The 22,363-nt window shown below is 36.3% G+C and overlaps 1 protein-coding gene across 21 annotated transcripts in view; it reads right to left on the reverse strand.

Moving 5' to 3' along the window:
* The window catches only part of CADPS2 (calcium dependent secretion activator 2), a 508,494-nt gene that overhangs the window by 103,985 nt on the left and 382,146 nt on the right, over window positions 1-22,363 (reverse strand). For 15 of the 21 annotated variants that reach the window (XM_057504726.1, XM_057504721.1, XM_057504717.1 and 12 more), the window contains 4 exons: window positions 20,149-20,250; window positions 10,433-10,496; window positions 7,346-7,469; window positions 5,297-5,317 (listed from right to left, as the gene is read on the reverse strand). In XM_057504726.1, the coding sequence (XP_057360709.1) occupies window positions 5,297-5,317; window positions 7,346-7,469; window positions 10,433-10,496; window positions 20,149-20,250 (311 nt within the window). The remainder of the gene's footprint in view (window positions 1-5,296; window positions 5,318-7,345; window positions 7,470-10,432; window positions 10,497-20,148; window positions 20,251-22,363) is intronic. The other 6 variants (XM_057504728.1, XM_057504714.1, XM_057504715.1 and 3 more) reach the window with 1 other exon arrangement.

Below are 22,363 nucleotides of genomic sequence, written 5' to 3' on the forward strand. Positions count from 1 at the left end.
CCTTACATAGTACTTAAAAGAGCATATGGTCTTACTACTTCCTAGTGTGTACATTACAAAGAATAAGCGAATGGTGTGGCAAGGAAGTGGTGCTGAAGACATCTAATTCAATATATTGATGAGAACATATTGTTAGAAATATTTTACAATTAATATTATAATTGAATCATATTAGATGATGGAACCAAAGTAACTTATGCCTAGAAAAAAATGTATCTCCTTAAGTAATTTAAATAGTTCATTGACCATCTGAAAAATATATATAGCTTTTCCTTATACATAGTGCAAAAATAAACTTTAATTTGATTCCCATCCAAACGGTCATAGATACGAAATCAGTATTGCTCAAGCAATGAGTTTTTAGTATACATATTACTTTACAAACTAAAAATGCCTTATAGACAGGTTTGTATGATTTACTCAGATTTTTTAAAGAAGACAAAATAAACCACTCTCTCTGTTTTAGAGCCAGAGATGGTATCGATTTGCCCCTAAATCATCAGATGACTCAGAAGCCGAGATAGTTACAGAGACTTTTACTTTCAGGCCAAGGTCCCCAGCACCCAAACCACATTGCTCAAAAAGGCTGGACAGAAATTCTTTCACTCTTTTATTTTGTTTTATTCTTTTTAAAGCAAGGATTCTGTCTTTTAATATACAAATTACCTTCTGCAAAGTCTTGTCAGTGCGTATGCGAATGCAAAATGTCTGGTCTATTATTTAGATATTAGTAATCTGAATTCATGGTAACATAGTACTCAAAATATAACAATCAAATTTATAAGGGAACACAAAACTGCTATGAGAGGGAACTGTAGTCATATCCTAGAGATATTACTATGAAATTATTCACGAAATAAAAAAAATATTCTCATCAACTGTGTAGTTTTTTTATACACACACGCCCTTAAGCAGGACAGATTTTATTTATTTATTATTTATCACTACACTCTAACAATGGAGTGCTAAATTAAAATGCCACCCAGATGGCAAACACATCCTAATGACGTAAGGACTGGCACAGCGCACCTTCTCTCAAGGAGAGTAAGCAGCGTGGCCCTCTGGGAAGGCATCTCCATCCCGTTCAACTGAGACTTTGAAAATGAGCGCACTGGGGTTAGACTGGGAACCTGGCAACCAGAGGGCCCAGACAGGTCCTCGCTGCACAAAGACTGCCTGTTCTTTCCATGCTACCTTTTGTTTAGGGTACCTCCACATCTTGAGGTTCACACTAAGTCTAGGTACCAAACCTATGCAAAAGATCAGGTCGAGGCAAGCTCTCCTCTTTTATTCTAAGTCACAGCATGTTACATAGTTATCAGGAGAAAGTGAAGCCTGTTATCAGATGTATTATTGCTATTCTTGCCTGTAAGAAATTCCTTGAATTAAAGAACGACCGGATTCTTCTTTAAAAGTAACAGCTGATTTGCATCAACAAGGCATGGGATAAAAAAAAACACACACACACAAAGAGGAAAATGAAGTTTCAGTACTATTTTGAAGACTAGATTATAAGTACTGTGAAAAGGATCTTACTATTACATAAATAGTACAGTTAGTGATAAAATTAAACCAAAGGGAAAAACTAGTTGATTATGCAGCAGTGCAAATCTCAAATATTTCTTACTATTAAAAAAGTGGCTTTCTAGAAATTTCAAGTTCTCAAAATGAACTGTTTTAATGAGACACATGCAAATAATTCCCAAGAAGGAAAGAAGGCATTTAGTGAGAGGTCATTTGTTTTTGTTTTATCTTGCCTATCATAAAGTTGCAAAATCCCTTTATTCTGCAAGTTTGTACTCCTGATGGAGAATCTGAAGAATTCCCAAGGATGGAAGAAAACTATGAGTCAAACTGAGCATCATGCTGGATTTTAGAAACAACTGAAACAGGTTAGATTACCAGATATTGTTAATGCAACGGCTTCCTATAACCTCTGATCCAGAGTCAGTGCCTCCTTACCCTTCCCTCCCATGATAAGAGCATGAATTTCTGGTTTAATTTTTCCAATCTTGTTATTCTTAAGTGGTTATAGTTTATGCTCTTATATTGTTAATTATCCAGTGATTGATTTGAATGACCTTTTGCAAGCCAGCTTGCAGGTCTACAGTTGTTCCTTCTGCTACATATAGCCGGATTAGTCTCTGTGCCATAAGCTCCTTCGTTTATTCAATAAATATTTATCGAGTAGCAAACACATGCCAGGCACTTCTTCCGCCACTGGGGATACAGCAGTTATTGAAATACAAAAGCCCTGCCTTTGTGTGGCCAGCATTCTAGGACAACAGAAGGAGGAATGAACTATATTGTGTGTTAGATCATAAGAGCTACAGAGAAAAAGAAAGCAGGAAAGGGGGAGACGAGCTCTGGGTTCCGGGAGGTTGCAAACTTCAATCACCTTTATAATATCTGACACTGTAAGATGGGTGGGAGAAAATAGACTCAGATGCTGGAGTCCAGCTCAGCCTTACAACAGGGACCTGTGCTGTCCAGTTCAGCAACTACTAGCCACACGTGGTAAATGAGTACTTGAAATGAGGCTATTCTTTACTGAGTTGTGTTATGAGAGTAAAATACAGAGTTGACTGCAAAGATGACATGAAAAAAAAAAATAACGTAAGATATCTCGTTAATAATTTTATCAAATACATTTAAAAATGATAGCATTTTGGATATGTTGGTTTAAATAAACTATGTAAAAATTAATTTCACCTGTTTCTTTTTACCTCTTTAATTTTTGGCTACTAGAAAAATTTAAATATGTATACAGTTTTCACACTTCTATGCACAGCACCATTCCAGACTCACTTTCAAATGCCCATGCATTTTAACTGAGTGCAAATTTAACTCTACAAGCTTGCCAAGAAAAGGGAGGGAAGAAGACCCAGGAAAATAAATAGATAGCTCAATACAGAGAGAGTGTGTTCTATCCCCCAACTTGCTGGCTGGTCTCTAGTCACATGGCTAGTAACCTCTTTGCTTCAGTTTCCTCAAAAAGGAACAACAACAGTAACAATAGTACTTACTGTAGAGGATTGTTGTGATGAATGAATGGATACGTGTAAAGTGCTTAGAATAGTTCCCTGCACATAAGCATTTGCTCCTATTAAATAAATACCTATGTATTTGGAAAAAGTGAGCCTACAGATACTAACCCTTGGTTTTTGTGATGTGCCTGAGGTGTTTATGCAAAAAAGCCAGTTACTGTGAATCAGACAGTCTTGGAGGCAGGGAGGCCAGTAGAAGGAGCCCGAAGACGGTTACAGCATCTGACAGACACAGGGGAGGATCTCAGGTCTGGTGGATTTTAGTAACTACAGCAAACCCTGTGCAGGTAACTGACTTTTCTCAAGTCTCAGTTACCTCTTCTGTAAAAGATGTGCTTTGCGGAGTTAAGGAAGAACGAAGCAGGGTTAATAAAAAAACCTCTGGGAGGACAGGTGGTCAAAGTTAAGACAAATCCTGAGCAGAATCTGACTCTTCTTGAGATGGCACAAACCGAGGAAATGATTACAATGCTCAAGAGATTACTATTTGAAGCTTTAGCAAGCATTTGAGCCCATACACATGCAACTGACAGTCTCATTTTTACACACTTTAAAAGCACCTCCAAGGATATTTACTAGGTAACCCTGTTAACTTCCTACCAACTGCAACTAAGAAGTAGAACTACATTTCTCAAAAAACCTCTCTTCTGTTACCTTGGAACAGTCTTCATCTGAGATTAGCTCTCCCCTCAATCTACTTAAATTACTGAGACTACACTGGTTTTTTCCCCTCTTTTCTATACAAGTGTTTAATTTTAATAAAAGTGTTTTTCCTAGAGTGACTGGCCTGTACAGTTGTGCAGGGATATGGATGTTAAATAGGTGCGATAGGAAGGCTTCCGTCTGGTGGAATTGAGGTAGTGGGGAAAGCAGCTCCCCTCTTCCCTCCTTCTTTAAAGAGAACAGGGCAACTCTACCTGGTACCTCCCCCCCCATCCTTCATGAAGGAATACTGTGCCCCTTCTTATTTCACAGGGGTAGGAGTGCAGTCTTTGTAGGCTGGGGATCAGGACAACTGACTCAAGTCCCAGCTGGCTGACTTATTTACTCCACGCAGTGGAAAGTCACTAACAACTGTGGTCTTCTTGTTTGTAAATTACATAATAGTCATTTCTACCACAGAAATACTGTGGATTATACAATGCCAGAAGAGCCTTAGAAAAAGTTTGGTACAGAGTGTGTGCCTGCTGCTATGACAATGGGCTGTCGTAGAGGGGATGGTATGCTCCTACTTTTTTCTAATTCATTTTTTCTAAAGTGCACTTTAGCGATCACTGTAGGTGTGTTCTTTCCCCTTTTCTCGGCTCTGAGTGTTTTGTTCCTGACACTTTTTGGGGTCAAATGCTAGAAAAGAATTGAAAAAGGCAGGGAAAAAAAAAAGAAATAGAGCCCTTAGTGCATGTCCTCAGTTAAAAACAACCCAAGCAAACTTGTCTACAATACTGAACGCAAAATTTGACCAAGATGAGAAACTAGGACAAGGAAGGTGGAGCGCTTGTCTCTTGCTGCATTGTTTCCAATGGGATTAACTGACTAGCCTCGGTGTCTCTCTAAGGTGCTGAGTGCCTACTTTGCTTCAGTGGCCCAGGGCTGGGTACTGGGGATACAACTGCAAGCAGGTTCAGTAAGACCCCGCCTGCAAGGGGCTGAACAGAAGATAGAGATGATACACAGATAACGGCACATGTAGTAGTTAAATTAATTACAACTGGGATAAGGGGTGTAAGGAAAAGGTAACAAAGCCTTAAAAAATTCAGAGACCCAGAGAACTCTTCTCTCAAAATTTCCTGAGTGAGATTTCATAACCACCACACATTTTTCTATGATTAACAACTTTCAAAGTTAAGAGCTGTTTACTTTGTATTTAATAGCATGTATGCTTTTTACGCTCATGCTATTTTTCAGGAGTGATAAGGGAAAGATGATCCTCTGTAAGAGCCCTTTAAATATTGGTAAAATCTTCCAAATAAGATTAGTGTCTGCGCTTAAAACTTAATGCATAACATTAATATGGCCTCAGGTTTTTTTGCTTCGAATTCATATACAAAACATTCCTGAACTTTTACAGAGATAAATGGCCTGTATTTTCCCTACAATGCATTAACAATAGGTACGATAAAATCAAAGTATGTTCCGTATCTTAAAGTGATCTAAAGGAGCCCTGAGAAGGAGATAGCTATTCATCAATAGCAAAACATCACACCACCACATTAGAGCTAACGGCACGCACATGCAGGGACATTAATTACCTGCTTCCTTTTCTGCTGGGCCTAGAACATAAGAAAAGAGAATTTAGGAGAAGAGCAAACTCTATCCGTTGTGCTCACATACCGTAGAAGGCCATTCAAGCAAAGAAAAGTAGCCCGCTTCCTATTTCTAAATTAAATTTGATTTTGTTCTCGGTTTGGGTCTAAGCAAAAACCCAAAGCACTGTATTTTTTTAAGATATATCAAAGTTGGGGGGGAGGGAGATGATGAAAAGCAAGAAGTTTTTCTTGTCTAATAAACATGCGTTTTGTTTTTTGAAAGAAGACTGCTCAGTAGTCCCACCTAGCTCAAATTCAAGGATCTATTTTCTAGAATATTCTCAGATTAGAGATAAGAGAGGAGTGACCCTAGAAAGGGAAGAAGTGGGAAAGGTTCCTGCTCACAGTCCACAGAGGATTTTCTCTAACACTGACTTGTTTTTATGTGTGATCCAGAGGAATAGTTATACTTTTGTGATCACTGGGGTTAACATGTTTGTCTAGCTAATTAACGAAGGAAGCCCATGACTGTGACAAATAAAAGAAGGTTCTTTGTCCAGATTAAAATGGACTCTGTGATTAGAAAATAAATATACACAGAAACATACTGCACATTTTTTCAGTATACCTAGACAAGGTAATGATCAAGATTATTAACTAAAACAGACATTTAAGAACAAAAGGATAACCATAATTTTTTGGATAGGGTTTGAACTTTTGGGTAAAACAGTATTGTGCTTATGCAACTGGTACACAAACATTTTTTTCTCTTGATCAGATTTGAAAGGTTTTGATATGTCTATTTTTATATCAATTCTTTCAACCTGTGTTCACAACACCCAATATTCCCCAAACACGAAAACTGTTTGAATGAGTATTCAAAATGTGAAAACCAATCTGTTTATTTTCCACTTTCTCCAAATGATCTAATATTCATTGCTTTTGCTTTAACACAACATGATAACATAATTAATGATGTTAAACTGGTAACTAAGGAGGTTTCATGTTGTTACTCTCGTGATATAATATCGGTTGCTATAGTGATGGGATGGCTTTTTTGTTAATCACTCAGGAGGTTGGTTATCACATGCTTGCTAGAAAGCTTGTTCAGATTTCAGGAGAAAGAAGGATATAACACCGCCAATTATAATCCATCTTTTCCATTGTCCCAATTTTTATGGAACTATCTTAATATCAATACTTAGTAAATGAACAATTAAGCACAATTTTATATTAAAAGTCACTAAATTTTTTAATAGGCGATTTACTTTTATTTTAGATTAAGTATTTAACATTGGAAACTTTTTTCCTCCCTAAGTTAATGCTACATGTATTATGACACAAGCCAGTTTTAAGGTAGAGCAAACATTTTGAGGCCTTTCTATTACTTTTAATTACATCAACAAAGGATTGCTGATAAAAGCTGATTTTGTGCCTTTGCCACAAATTTCAATCTACTTCTTTCTAAACATCTCAAATCTCAGCATCCTTAATGAATAAAACTTGAAGAAAGAGAAAAAAATGCACAGCACCCTCAAGAGATATAATCTTTTTGAATGCATCGATATACTGCAAGCAATTAAAAGTTGCAGGGAATTCTAACAGTTTATTTAGGCTCTCGCCATAATCAACAAGTTCCCTCCTTCTCTGAGTGACGCTGTAGAACAGAAACTAAAATGATGTAATAATACTACAGTCTTACTGATCAGGAAAGAATACACTGCCCATCGTTTAAATGTTAGGCATACTTAAAATAACGTCAAAAAATACAACCCATGAAAACACCTTTTGGTTTCTTGAAAACTCAAAATAAGAACAAAGGACAACTTAAGCACGAATCCTGGGTCTTTCATTCAAGCAGAGTCCCAGGAGGCATATTAAAGCAATGAATAGGAAAAACCTCTTCAGTTCCCCAGCTGAGATTTTAATGAGACATTTCCCTTTGCCACAGTGCAGGTTTGTTCTGGAAAGGAAAGGACTTCTCGCAGAAAATTCAGTTAATAGGCATTGTTGGCTCTCACTGCCACTTGGGCAATTGCTCACTGCACTGACCTTCTATTTTGGCATATTCTGTGAGTCTAGTGTAATTGATCAAGGCAGCTTTCTCGAGACATTTTCTGACCACTTTTTTCACCTCTTCTGCTGGGATGGGAGTGGCAATGTCTTTCATCAAAACCTAGAAGGAGAGAGAAAGAAAGAGAGGAGAATGGCAAAAAGTAAATACAAAACAACAACAACAACAAATGAAACAAATTTTCCTTGATCTGACTATTACCAGGAAGGGGTCCTAGGTAACTTGGGAGGGAGGTAATGAGTTGGCACTTCACTACCTGGAACGTAATCCTCCAATCTTGGCTCCTCCTGTCTAAAACTCATTTATGCCCATCAAAACCTCCCACAGGCCAAGCCACCATTCAGTGTGGCTGTCACTTTTCCTCCAGGGACCCATGACACCATTAGAGAAGCTGTTTCAGATCAGGATTACAGTCCTTGGGACAAGTAACAAAGTTTGCTTTGCACATTCCGAATTTAAAAGTTTTAAATATTTTGAGCAACATATATAATGAAACAGTAACAAAAATGCCATTAAAAATACGCATCATTTTTGAGTTCTATAAAAATCAAGATCTGTATTTCTCATAATTAAACTTTAATTGTCATGATCTGCTGAGGGGAGTAGAAAACTTGTTTTAGTGAAATGAATGGATTATCAATTGTCAAAATACATAGAAACCTCTAAGAAAAAAAAAACTGATCATTTTCTATTGGGTTCCTAAAATGTGTTTTGGATTTTTCCCTTTAGAAGTATTACTATTGGCAAGGGGAAAATATGATCATATCCATAATTCGAAATATAATGTATTTAATCACTTTTAGAATGACTCACTCAAATTTTCCTTAAAACTTTCTTAGTGACAAAACTGTTCACAATAAATTGATTATACTATTAGTCACACTCTACTTTTCCATATTAATGCATTTTTTCTTGATTTGCTTACAAATTATTAAATACATGGTAAAATGTTAATATAGAGGAGACAATTCTTTTGTAAGTGTTCTTACTATTGTATTAATCTTTTACCTTGAGAGAAGTATCGAAAGAACATGAAAACATCCATTCCATGCTTTACTATTTCATTTTCTTTCAATCAATTTTGGCACTGAGGATTTTATAATGTCAAACTTATTCAATCATTTAGCATTGGTGATTCTTGATAAATATATTTTAATGTTATTAGGTCAAGTTCCTTTTGAAAACAGTAAACTTTATCACTTAAAAATTTCCTCTCTATCAAATTAAATTACCCTTCATATTCTTATACTAAAAATCTTTAACACATTGACATATATTTGGCACTTTAATTACAATTGCACATTAGAGTGTTTATAGGCAGAAAATTCCTTCTGCTCATGGTAAAAAATACACAAGCATTAACATGCACTATTATTTTTACTGCGATTGTTACTAAAATTTAAATTCAAGATGAACTTTGTTCCATATGCAGAACCATGAACTTTACTACTAGGCCTTCCCACAGTGATCAACTTTTAAATAATAGAAATAACTATTAAAATTAGAATGCATATGTCTGTTACAGAAGTGAATCCAGAGTTGAAATCAGGCAATATTTCATATTGCCTCTAGGAGCTGGAGACTTAATTTGGAGTTGGGGAACTGAATCCTCTTTCCTGGCAAAGTGCAGATAAAATGCTGGAAGGGCCAAAAGGAGGTACAACCTGTTTCATGTGTCCTCATGTTCTCCTAAGGCATCCTAAGTACCAAACATTCACATGCATATTTTTAGTTTTCTAAGATTTCAGAAGTACAGACACGAATATGCAGAATTAACCTTTGCCATCTCTCTCTTAATTCAGCAAGATGATGAGTGACTGTAACTGGAGAAAGGGACACTGTTCATCCTGCCACCTGTCAGGGAAAGGCATGAGGGGACCCCTGCTATTACTGACTCTTTCTGCACTGGGAGGAGGGAGCTCGACCATGGAAACCCGCACACAGAGAGGATGCACTAAGTCCAAGGATGGGATGCTGTTCCTAAAAGTAAAACTCTGTTTAAGGATTTTATCTTATCCATGGTTCCTGAATGAACAGGATGAAATGGATACTTTGAGAAGCCTGGGTTAGATGCAGCTTTAATACTATAAAAATTCTAATAACACAGACAACTACTACAATAATATTTCCATCATATAATGCACAACAATCAAAGATAAGACAGGGACGTACAGATAAAACCAGTCTAAAATCCAAAGACTCATTTTAGTCATTAGTTCTAACTCTCATCTCCCAGGTCCTTAAATCACTGAACAATGTCTTTTCTGTTTGCTTTTAATAGAAGTGCTAATAAACAATTTGATATCTAGAATTCATCTGGTAGACAGTGGACAAGAATAAGTCTTTGAAGTCAGTAAATCAGGATCAGAGTAATCAGATCATGAGCTATAGATGATCCCCAGAAATTCTTTTTAATATGATAAAGAATAGCTGTTCATATTACTCAACTATTTCCAACTAGCATATGAACAGCTTTATAGAGAGGTGGAAATATTTCCCTTTCAAACCTAGTCTGCCACAAAAATAGGAGAATGTACTTTTACCTCATTTTCACTCAAAAAATAAAGTTCTGTAATTCAGGAATTCACATAAGGTAACACTAAGCAATACATTCCAGGATTAATTTAGAATTAAAGGAAAGATGTTAATGAATATTAAATGATAAACTCTTGTGGGTATGAGAAATATGACAGGCAGAAGTACAATTAAGTCAGGGCAGATAATAAAGGACAATAGTGGAGGGTGAAAAATAATCACACTTACCTGGGGAAAAAAAAGAATTTCATGAGGGGTAAAAAAAGAGGTGGATAAAGTAGACACTACCCTAAAAATGCCACAAACTCAGTGTGGGATGGCAGTGGAAGGCTGCAGGAAGGCTTTGGGGAGGAAGAAGTGGATAGAAGGAGAGTCTGAAGTAGGGAAGTGAGAAATTGATGAAGTGTGATGGACTCAGTAGAGAACACACTGAACTGTGGGGAGGAAGAGTGCCCGTGTGCCTAGCTCAGTAAGCAAAGCAGAGCCACTGCGTAGGCAAATAGTATGTACAAAGTAAGGTTCATACACACCCTTTCAAGTAACGAAAGTGTAGCTTTCAGAGCACCTTCAGGTCGTCCAAAGGGAAAACAGTACCTTTAAAAACAAAACAAAGAACAGAAATGTCAAGCATTTAATATTCAAGACAAGTTAAAAAAAAAATTCCCTCTTTCATGACTCGGCATTATGGGAGAACAGTGAAAAGTGTAAAACATCATCAAGCTCTCCAGGGACATTTTGACTGCTGACGCCTACCTACCTCCATGCTTTCAATGTTGAAGCAGTAAGGGTGTACCCTGTGATGAAATGGTCCTAATGTTTTGAGAATTCATGTACAGAAAACATATGGTAACAAGAACCTCCCGGGTTCTGTAAGTAAAGAGATAATTAAAATTCATTCCCTAATTGTTTCTGGGTTAAGTTTTGTTGTGACACAAACTCAGCGATGAAACAGTTTCCCCCATTTCCTCCTGTATTTACGTGAGGTTTAGGATGGAAACACACATCACAGACATAACTTCTAGGACAAGCAAGGCTCCTGCTTCCCCCTCTCCTGACACTTGCCTGTCTCTGCTGGTGTCTAAGTCTCCAATCTCCCCACACAACACACAGAAATCTCCTGAAGCTCTTTTGCCAGCATACTAATGCCTCCTTTGGTTTTTATTTTCATAAGAACTTTCACATGTTCTATTCTAGAAAATGTAACCCATTTCTTCAGAGACATTTATCGAAAGTATTTCTAGTCCCATGTGTTCTTAATATACCCCAGCAGCTGGAGGGCAGGTTATGTGCGTGTCCTGAATCAGGGTCAGAGGCTGGGAAAGCGAGTGGGTGCCTCAGAAGTTAGCTGCCAAATGGTGGTGACAGGTTTACTGCTCTTTATGTGGGGTCCCTCTTCAGGTCACTTTCCACTTAAAGAGTAGAGGATGTCACGGCCACTTCATCCCACGGGAGTTCCTTGCTTCGTTGAACCAAGTTCAGCAAAGCGCCCTCTCCCCGAACACCGCCACCTCCTGGAGACCAAGTGCCGTAGGCAGCTGGGCTGTCCTAGGTTGCCACACTGCTCTGACTTAGAAATCTTCAAACTAATAACCTGAAAGGAGGTTTTATCTATTTCCACATCCTCTGCTGTTATTCAGGGACTTGGCAGACATATTTTCTAGGATGTAGTTAATGACGAAATTCCATTTTTTTCACATTGTAATTTGGACACATTTCCCTAAAAAAGCACATATATTTTAAGTTTGATTTGTTTTACAGGGAGCAAGTTGTCAAGAAAAAGATGGAGGTCGCGCTAAGCAGTTGTAGAATTTACATTAGGATGAGGTTTTAGTTTCCTGAAACTTTGATTTGTCTCAGATAAATGCAAATAAGTGTCATATAAATCTAGCCACTCAAATTTATCTTCAGAACACTGTGTTTATCATTTCATTGACTTAAAAATTTCCTTTACCTACTCTTTCCTCTATGCATCTCCTTACTCTCCCGGACTCCTGCACACAAAAGCCAGAACCAATTTATTTTTGATAGTTTTTCCTGTGCAGTGGTGCCTTTTAGAGTATTAGCAAATTAGCAAAGTAGCTTTAATCGTTTTGTATACCATAAACCTTAATCCACGTTTAAATAAAGCACAAATTGGGTCCTTGTAGTCCCCTCCCCCTGCTTAAATCTTTTCAGTGTATTTGCATAATCCATCCATTGTCTTTCCTATTGTTTATTTCCATTAACCTGTGGGCGACACATTTTATGAATGGAATGTTACTGATCCCTAGATTACATTTAGCATTTCAGGGCTCTGAGGTCCCACTGGGTATGTTCTGAATTAGCATTAGCTGCCCATGATGTGTAAATAATTCAACACATTTACAGAGTACAAGTAATCCTGAATCAATAAAGTACAGAAAATAACTACACAGAAGCTTAATTAATCTTTACAAAGCAAGTTTTAAAAGAAAGGAATCATTTTGTTCTGTTTTTCAGGATAAATATTTTGGGTTTTTACCACTTTAACAGCTCTGTAGTAGCAAAGAAGAGAACACTCAATTATCAAATAAAATTCAACCAAGTTTAATACCTAATCTGAATATATGAAAATCACCCTGATTCCCCATTAGTAAATTGATCCCACAGATAAACGAGCCTACATAGACCTGTCCTACAATAAAGCTGCTGCTTTTCTTTACCATTTTAAAGTACAGTATTTATTTTTATAAGTTAATAATCTAAGAAGAAACTTCTTCTAAAAAGCTCTTTATGAACAGAAGTTCTATCAGTTCCACCCCACTCCCTGCATAATTTCTCTAGGAAAAAAAATGTTTTAATTTACAGTTAATGCTTTTGGCATTTAACCATCATGTCCCTAACTTACATGCTAATATTTTTAACTCTTGATTTTTCAGTTTTAGATATTATCCTAACTTCCCACCATGGAAGAGAAGTACTTAGCCTTTAAAAAAAAAAAATTGGTTCAAAGGTGTAAATGACAATACAGTGAACTGAACATATTTAAACTATACAATTTGTAAGTTTCAAACATACTCATCATTTGGATTAGTTTGTATTTCCTGTAATTTCATGTAAGAGGAATCATTTAATTTATACTTTTTTGGGTCTGATTTCTCTCAGCACATTTTGATATTCATTCATGCTATTGCATATACCAGCAGTTCATTCCTTTTTATTGATCATAAGTATTCCGATATATTGTTTATCCATTTCTTGTTGATGGTCCCCTGGATGTTTACATATAATGGCTATTATGAATAATGATGGTAAGAACATTCACATAAAAGTCTTTTTGTGGACATATGCTTTCATTTCTCTTGGGGCAATACCTAGGGGCAGAATGTCTGAGTCATGTGTTAGGTGGTTAGCTTTTTAAAAACCTGCAAACTATCTTACAAAGTGGATTGTACTACTTTACAATCCTATCAACAGTGTATTCAGAATTCCAGTTCCACATCCATGCCAACACTTGTTAGTTCAGTACTTATTTTAAAAAATTTTAGCTATAAGTATTACCTAATTGTTGTTTAGTTTATATTTCCCTAAAGAGTAATGATGTTGAGCATCCTTTCATATATTTTTACACCATGATATATCTTTGGTGAAATATCTGTCAAAAATTTTTATTGGGTTAAGTTTTAAGTGTCATGTATATATTCTGGATAGAGGTCTTTTGTGGGCTGTGAACTATGCAAATATTTTCTCAGAATTTAAAAACATTTTCAGATTTATCTCTTTACTGCCTTAACAATATCTTTGTAAGATCAAAAGTTCTTAATGCTGATGAAGTTCAAGGTAGTATTTTTCCATTTATGAATCATGATTTTGGTGTTTTACTTATTAAGAATTTTTGCTTAGTTTAAGGCCACAGATTTTCTGTTTTCTAGGTCTATTTTAACTTTTGAATCATGTGTGAGGTTATGGACCTAGGCTAATACTTCCAGCACCATTGGTTGAAAAAGTACACTTTGCAAATTGTGTACATTTGTTGTCAATCAACTGATTATATGTTTGTGACTATTTCTGGACCCTCCATACAATACAACCTTAATTATTGACTTTTGAGCAGACATCCTTGCCTTGTTTTTGATCTTAAGTGGAAAACATTCAGTCTCTTGCCATTAAGTACAATGTAAGTTACAGGTTTTCCATAGGTGCCCTTAACAGGTTGAACATATGACATATGACATACAGTAATAACAATTATTTTAATACTATTGTTTCTAACTCTATTCTCTGGCTAATTTTCACTTTTTGTTAGTTGTTTTATTCTCCTCATTAGTTATACTTGACTAGTTCTTCATATACCTAGAAATTTTTGACTGGATGCTAGACACTCTGATTTTACCTTCTTGGTAGCTGAATACATTTGTATTTCCTTAACTATTCTTGAAACTTACTTTGGAAGGCAGTTAAATTACTTGAAAACAGTATTCATTTGAATCTTGATTTTCATCTTCATTAGGAGGCCTATGGCAGTGTTTATTCTGGGATTAATTTTTTCCACTATTGCGGAAAATAAAGTGTTTCTTCTGGGGCTAATTTTTCCCACTGTCTGAGTATCTACCTGATGCCCATGACTTTACACTCTGGGTAGTGGGACCTGTGTTAGCTCTGGGGTTTTGCCTGGTAATCCCTTTATACAGTTCTTTGCTTGACTTTGAATAGTTTCTTCACACACAGGCAGAGATCAATATTTAGCAGAAGACTCAAGGGGGACCCTCAGCAAATACCAGTAGGTTTCTTCTCTCTCTCTCTCTTCTTTAGAACTTTGCCCTTGGAACTCTGGCTGCCTTACCCTCCCTGGACTCCCAGTTCGGTCTCCTCAAGCCAAGGTATCCAGTGGGATCCACCCAGGTTCCTCCTTCAGGGGCCACAGCCTGGGAACACTCTCCTAGCAGTAAGCACGGAGAGTTAAAGGGCCCATTCATTCCTTTTTCCATCTCTCAGGAATCACTGCTATTGTCTTATGCTTAATGTCTTAAAAAGCATTTTTTCCATGTATTTGGTCCCTTTTTAAAATAGTTTTAGGTAGAAGGGTAAATATCATCCCAGTACTCCTTAGACATAACTAGCTTTCATTTTTAAGACCACATTCTCTCACCTAAACATAATTTCTGTCCTCCCCATCCTTCTAATAGTCACATCATTTTAGGGGGTTAAATTCATTATCTCTATTATATGAACTTTGTAAATGTCCTAGATAACCGAGACACAATATTTACTATTATTGCTTTTTATGTGCCACTGTTTTGTTTATAATTAATACTTGTCTTTGTTTTTAATTTACTCTTTTTACATACTTAATCTAATGTACCTCCAAACTCCAATATAATTAATACAATCTAATACAACTCCAAACTCTATTACAGGTGGGTAAATCTCCTCTCAACATATTAAAATATCTCAATGCTTTGTCAATTCAATCTACTTGAAGCGTTGTCTGACCACCCCAGCCAGAACTGGTTGTTCTCTAAACTCAGTTGTCATTTTGGGGTCTCTATTAACTAAAACTGTGAAGATTCCTTTCTCTCCCATGTTGATTTCCTATTTCAGGGATCTGAACTCTCCCTCTTTCTTCTTTGTTTTCTCTTTTGTTTTGATGAATTGCATTCTTCAGAAAGGGAATATGGGAAAAGCATCTTTTGAGGTCCTATACATCTGAAAATATTATTCTGCCATTACCCTTAGTCCAGATTTTTGCTGGTATAGAATTCTATGTTAGAAATAATCTTTTCTCAAAATTACGAAGTTACTGCATGCTGTTTCCTCATCAAAAGGAAAGCTGCAGAAGAATCTTTTATTTTGTTCACTACCTGATACACAGTAAATACTCAATAAATATTTGTAGAATAAATCCATGTTGAGAAGCCATTCTGATTCTCGATAATTTCTATTTTAGGATCTTCTCTTTTATCCCCCAAATTCTGAAAATTCATGAAAATGTATCCTAAAGAGTATATTTTAATTAATTGCACTGGGAACTCAATGGGCTCTTTCAATCTGAATTCTGGAAATTTTTTTGAATAATTTTATTGATAATTTCCTACTTTCAGCCTTAACTATTTCTGGAATTCCTACTATTTACGATGACAAAACTCCTAAGCAGACGCTTAATTTTTCTTATTTTTGTACTCCTATTTACCTCCATTTACGCCTTGCTTTCTGAAAGGCTTCGTTCACTAACTCAGTCTTTCAATAACGTGTTTGTATTCATGTGCCATTTGCATACAATTTTAAAGAGCTCTTATTTGTTCCTTGAAGTGGTTTATTTTCCCTCCTTTTTTTTTTTTACAAAGTTGTGTTTTTGTTTTATAGATGCTCTGTCTTCCTAGGCCTCTCTAAAGATATTAGTAATAGATTCCCAAAACCCCCTCCCACTTTCTTCTTTCCATGAAATCTTTGTTTTTTTTCCAGGTTGTTTTTTGTGTTTACTTCTGTTCGGGCTCTCTGTTCCATTGTGAATGACTTCCTCAAATGTCTGATGACCTGGGCTGTCTGATCATTTCAAAAATGTGGTATGAAAAACCTGAATGAAGCTGTGTGCACCTAGGTGGGTGAGTGTAGACTGGGGTCTCTCCCAAAGTGGAATCCGGCAGGGCCGTTTCACTGGAGTCCTCGGTGTCCACAGTGTGAGGTCTTTTCTCCTGGGCTAGTCAGAGTCCTCGGGCAAGACACGTATAATATGCCTGCAAGGTAGAAGCCTGCCTGCCAGCATTTCACGGGTCACCTGTGTGAGCTGGAAGGAGAAGGCTGTGATCCGCAGAGTTCAGACTACATGTCATGCAACCTCCCCGTTTCTGCCGACACCCTTAACTCCAGTTGTGCCTGATGTTACCTTCCCTCCTCCACTGCGGTCCAGGCACCCTCTAATTTTACCCTCTCTAGGAAATAAATCTGCAGTGCTGTGCCAGGAGAGGGGAGGGGCAGCAGCCTGGCAGCTGAGTTGGAAAACAGATCTGGGGATCTAAGTGTGTCTTAAGCAGATTTACAAAAATCATCTTTTCCTCTTAATTTACAGGAGGACTTGATCCTGACAATTTTAAGCATTTTGGTGATCGTAAGTCATAAATCAGATTGCTTCTCTGTTTTCCATACTTCCAGCTTATGACTCAGGTTCTCCTGGTTGGCTAAATTAGATACCATTCATTTATCCTACTTGCCAAGTTTTTTCAAGATTTTCCCCATGTTTTCCTCTCTTACTCTTAACCTTGTGAATTTGTTTCCTGTTGTTTTAGTGAGATTCTGTGAGGAAGCTGATCTGAGCCCCAGAAGTTCCTTATTTTGTTTAGTTTGCCTTATTATTTTATCTGTGCCTTTGAAGTCCATTTCTGAAATACCTGTGGGCCCAAATAAACTGTGTCCCCCTATATACAAGTTATTAACAGTCCTGTGGTTACTTTAGCATGAGTTCATAAGTAACTTATATTCCTTCTAAATTTTAACATTAGTGGCTGAGGAAGATAATTTGGTAGAATCCCTGTGAAAATCCTCATGGACAACTTAACAATTTTTCTAAAGTTGCCTAAGTAAATGCCTGAAATTTCTTCTCTTTTATTTTAACCCCATTTCCTCTTATCCAGTCCAGAAAAAAACAGAAGTGGTAAAATTTATACAAACTTTACAAACATCGAAAGGGATTATAAAAGCCCAAAATATCTAAACCAATTAATTTCAGTTGCCTCAGTGCATCAAAGAAACGTAAGTTATAAAGGATTGTAGAGTACATCTTTAAAGAAGTTTTGAGGATATGCATCTAAGAGACACAGAGAAACCAAACTCAGGGAGAGAGAAAACTCCTAAGAGAAGTGAAGTGGACAGCTGCTGTGCCTGCCTCGCACGTGCTGTGCAGGGGCTGGGTGGCCGTGTGCGGCTTGGATTCCCACCGCCGTGTGGCTCTGATGAGGCTCACTCACTCACTGCGATCCCACTGCTGGTCAGTGACTGAGGCATCTAGCGCATGGGTTTCCCTGGCAACTGTGTTTGGTTCAGGACTAGGACCATGATTTATTTAGAGCTAGTGAGATATGAGAGGTAGTTTACTAGGATCTTCTAAGGGAACTTTTCATGATCCTAAGAAAGAACCACAGAAAGAGTCAGCCTCTATTTCTTCCTTTGAACATTGGCATGTACAGATATGAGGCCAAGACTCTCTGTAGTCTTGCTGCCATTCTGGGATAGAGCCATCCCATGAAGGACAGCCATGTGAAAATCACAAAGCAATGGAGCTCTTGCTACTGAATTAAGCCTGTCTTGAAGTTCAACCCATCTCAGACCTGCAGGTGAATGAGTATGTACGTACATTTATTGATTGTTAAACCACTTTCAGGTAGGACTTCTTACTTGTAGTTCAAAGCATTGATACAAATAACCACAGAGACTTTATACAGTTGACCCTTGGATAACACAGGTTTGAACTGCTTGGGTCCACTTATACATGCACTGTTTTCAACAAATATATTGGAAAAATTTTTGAAGATTCATGATAACTTAGAAAATATTTCTCTAGTTTATTGTGAGAAGAATATACCAAGTAAAACATATACAGAATATATGTTAACTATTTATTGTTATCAGTAAGGCTTCTGGTCAATAGTAGGCCATTCAGTTAAATTTTGGGGGAGTCAAAAGTTATACACAAATATTTCAACTGCATGGGAGGTTGGCATCCCTAACTCCTGCATTGTTCAAAGGTCAACTGTAGTTACTGATATAGATACTCAATTGAATGATGATCTAAGTCTCAATAATATCAAAAAAGGGGGAAATTATATTGATTTTCATTGAAAGACACATACAATAAATCTAAGGGTCTCTATACAACCTAAGAAACAACTCTCATAACAGCAGCAAATGCAGAAACATTCTTTGCAAATGTAAAAGCCTTCTTCATGACTCCATTATTTTGTAGGGTAAAAAAACAAAAAATCAGAGAATTCCATCTTAACTCCATAAGTTGAATTCTGCTATGCTATCTAGAAAAGTGTTTCCTAATGTTATTCTGTTGGCCTTTTGGGCAGAACAAGTCTCCAATGTGAGACTATCCAATGCACTATGTATCTAAACCCAACACTGAATGACTATCCCCATGCCTGATCACTGTGACGAGGAAAAATTCTCCCTCATTCACTTACTTACCTTAAGGTGGTGGTACCAGCCTCAGTTGAAATCACTAGTGTAGGGGACAGATATACAGTACGTCTTCTGAGAATTTCTTCCTTCAATATCATTTTACAATCACAGAGTCTAAGCTTTTCATATTACAGATAAGGAAACTGAGGCTCAGAATAGCCACCCAGCATTCAAATGGTTAAAAAAGTTTTTCAAATTATTAAATGAGACTATTATCTGAGTTTATTTTTTCAGTAAGTTCATATGAAATAATTCCAAGTCACCTACCTACAAGACAGGCATGCTATAAAACAAAACACTGAAATGGCAACATTTTATAGGATCTAATGATAAGAATGATAGAAAAAGGAAATATATTGGCATATTTCTGTTTTTAACTATTAGGTTCCACTAAGCTAACTATAATTAGGGAAAAAGAACTATTATCAAGATATTTATCTTTCACTCTGAAAATGTTTCTTATTATCAATGGTTAATTTTTTTGAGCAAGGAATGTGCCAGGCACTGCAGCCCTTGTTCTCACCGAATGTAAACACTATAAGGATAGCTAATGACTTCAAAAAATATGTGCTAAGTGACTAGTAAGAGTATGGACAATAAATCTTTTCTACTCTGTGCTGGGATAACTGAGAGAGGCTTTTTTGTGAAGGTGGGACTACAGAGTCCCCTTGCCTGGCAGTACAGAGAGGGTGGGGAACAGTCACCAGAGCTGGGGTGAAGGGCCTGTGCAAAGATGAGAAAGGCACAAGGCAAGTGAGAGGTACAGGGTGGGGACAGTGTAGGGGAAGGGTATGAGCCCTGGGAGTTGGGTGGCAGGCGGAGCAGCAGACCACAGGTTGAGGAATGGGGATCATACCTTGCAGGTAATGTAGGGGAAGGTACTGATATTTTTTGAGTTGTAGCAGAAAGACATAATAAACATTTGTAAGGGATTGGAGGGTTCAGCACTCAAGAAAGGAAATACTTGTATTATAGTATTGCAATACATATGTGTATGTATATATATATATATATATAGTGTGTGTGTGTGTGTATATATATGTATGTGTGTGTGTGTGTGTGTAGTATTACACAATAATATATATTACAGTATTATAAAATGAATGTATACCTGAAATGGCTTATCTGATTTTCTAAAAGAGAAGAGAGTCTTTCTTTTATCTCCTCAAATCTCTCTTTTTCTTCCATTGAAACAGTTCCAATTCCATCAGGCCTGGAAAAAAAAATCAGAATCAGTAATCTGTACTGATAGAATGTTTACTTTTACATTTTCTTTCTCTTTCTCTTATACATATATGTGTTTCTCTGAAACATCCAAATAAATTAAGAAAAATGCATACTGGTACAAAGTAAACATCTTATTTATGTCTACAGTGGAAATTTATGGGAGATATTTGTAGCCATTTGCTTCATTTTTTGACCTACAATGAATGGAATGGAACTATTCTCTTTTATACAGCCTTCAAGGTAAAGGATTACAATAAATATTTTCCAGATCTACAGAAAACAATGACTAGTCCTTGAGAATGGCAGTGAAAAGTGTTTTATAGTAGTACCAAACATTTGACCAATTAAATGAATATCCCCTGAATGGAAATATCATAAAAAAATATACCGAGCAAGCTAAAATGTCTTAACTGCTTCTCTTCCAAATAAAAATTAGTCAGATTTGAAGTTGGAGATTTAATTTTAATTGCTGTAAGAAACACAGAATTTTGGATACATATAGTGGTTTACTGCTTTTTAAAAAAAAGATGGTATATACAAACTGACTATTTGAATAAAAACATAGAGAAGACTAGCTATGTTTCATGATTTTTGTGCTCAACCAAATATCTCTATGGAATCAAGGCATGTTTGCCGAAGGATTTTTAAAAGTAGCTATGAAGACTGCATATGTCATCTATTGAAAATATGTCTGAAGAGTAAGGATTTAGAATTTATTCTGTATCAATTTAAGTAGCTGTTTATATAGCAATCACTTAAATTTTGAATATAGGAATTTTAATTGGTAACACAGAAAAAGATGTATTAATCTCATATTCATTTCAAAATGTTAACATCTTTTGTATTTGGTAATTAACACCAATCATTTGCTTCCCCTATTAGCTTATTTTTCTAAAGATTGTATTTTAATTCCCAAAGGCATATATTTATCATTCCAACTAATTTTTAATGTTTACGTATAAAGTGGATAGAGATGAGGATTATGAAAAACAAAGAAAAATGAATGTTTAAAATAACTTTCCCAACAAGATTTTTATTTGCCGCCCCCACTGATTTTACATATCTGCATATGCATATGAATGTGTACATGTATTTTGATGCTTGTAAACTGGTCAGTTAGGATAAAAGAAATTAATTTTAAAGTTATACCTGAATCATACTGACATAAAGACCTTTTATTATATCAAAGCAGTAAGTCTGAGAATTTTTTCCCCTATATATATAAATACTTTGTTATCTCATAAACTCACATGTTGCTGGATTTATGTTTTGAAAATATTATTTACAATTACATTTCATTACTAAATAGGGAAACATTAATTATTTAATTTCTAGTCAGAATAACATGGCAATCACATTTATTCCATCAGAAGGCATTTTAAATGTTAACTACAGAAAAACTAATGGCAAAATACTGGTATTTCAAACATTTTTAGGAAAGGTAAAAGAAAGTCTGATCTATAAATTAAAAAGCAATGAACTATAAGCTGACCTCAATATTTTATAATAATTTGATAATAGATTTTTTTCACATATCACTTCAGAGTTACAAAACCTGGATATAGCCAAAGAATAAATATTGACAATAATCACAAAGGTTCACCTGCAGAGTTCTACATAAATAACAAATTTGAGCATTCAGGCAAAAACTGTAACTGATTGTAACACAGACAGCACAAAAACTAGTACCAAATAGTTGTGGGTGGCTTTTTCATTAAATACTCCTATGCAAATCTGATGAAAAGGAGCAAAGAGCTTCTCTCTTTTGTTCTGATGATGGACATGGTCCTTTGGGACTTTGCTTTTTGAGAGATGCCACATGGTTGTAACTGAATGAATTTTACCGTTTGCTTCGACTGTCAAATGAGAATGTGATCCAGTGATGGAGCAAGTCATCTCGTCATATTAAACGTCCCTGGGGCACGTTGCCTACCTGTCTGGATGGAGCCAGGGGTTCAGGTGAGAAAGGTAAGTCAGGGGAACTTCACCAGATAAAGGCAGACACAGAGAAGGGCCATGGTTTTACTGAGTTAATTATTTAATTAGGTACACATGTGACAGGTTAAATACAACAGTTAATATTTTGGGCTTGCCCTTAT

The sequence above is a fragment of the Manis pentadactyla genome, chromosome 7 (assembly GCF_030020395.1).
Source record: "Manis pentadactyla isolate mManPen7 chromosome 7, mManPen7.hap1, whole genome shotgun sequence".
Lineage (NCBI taxonomy): Eukaryota > Metazoa > Chordata > Mammalia > Pholidota > Manidae > Manis > Manis pentadactyla.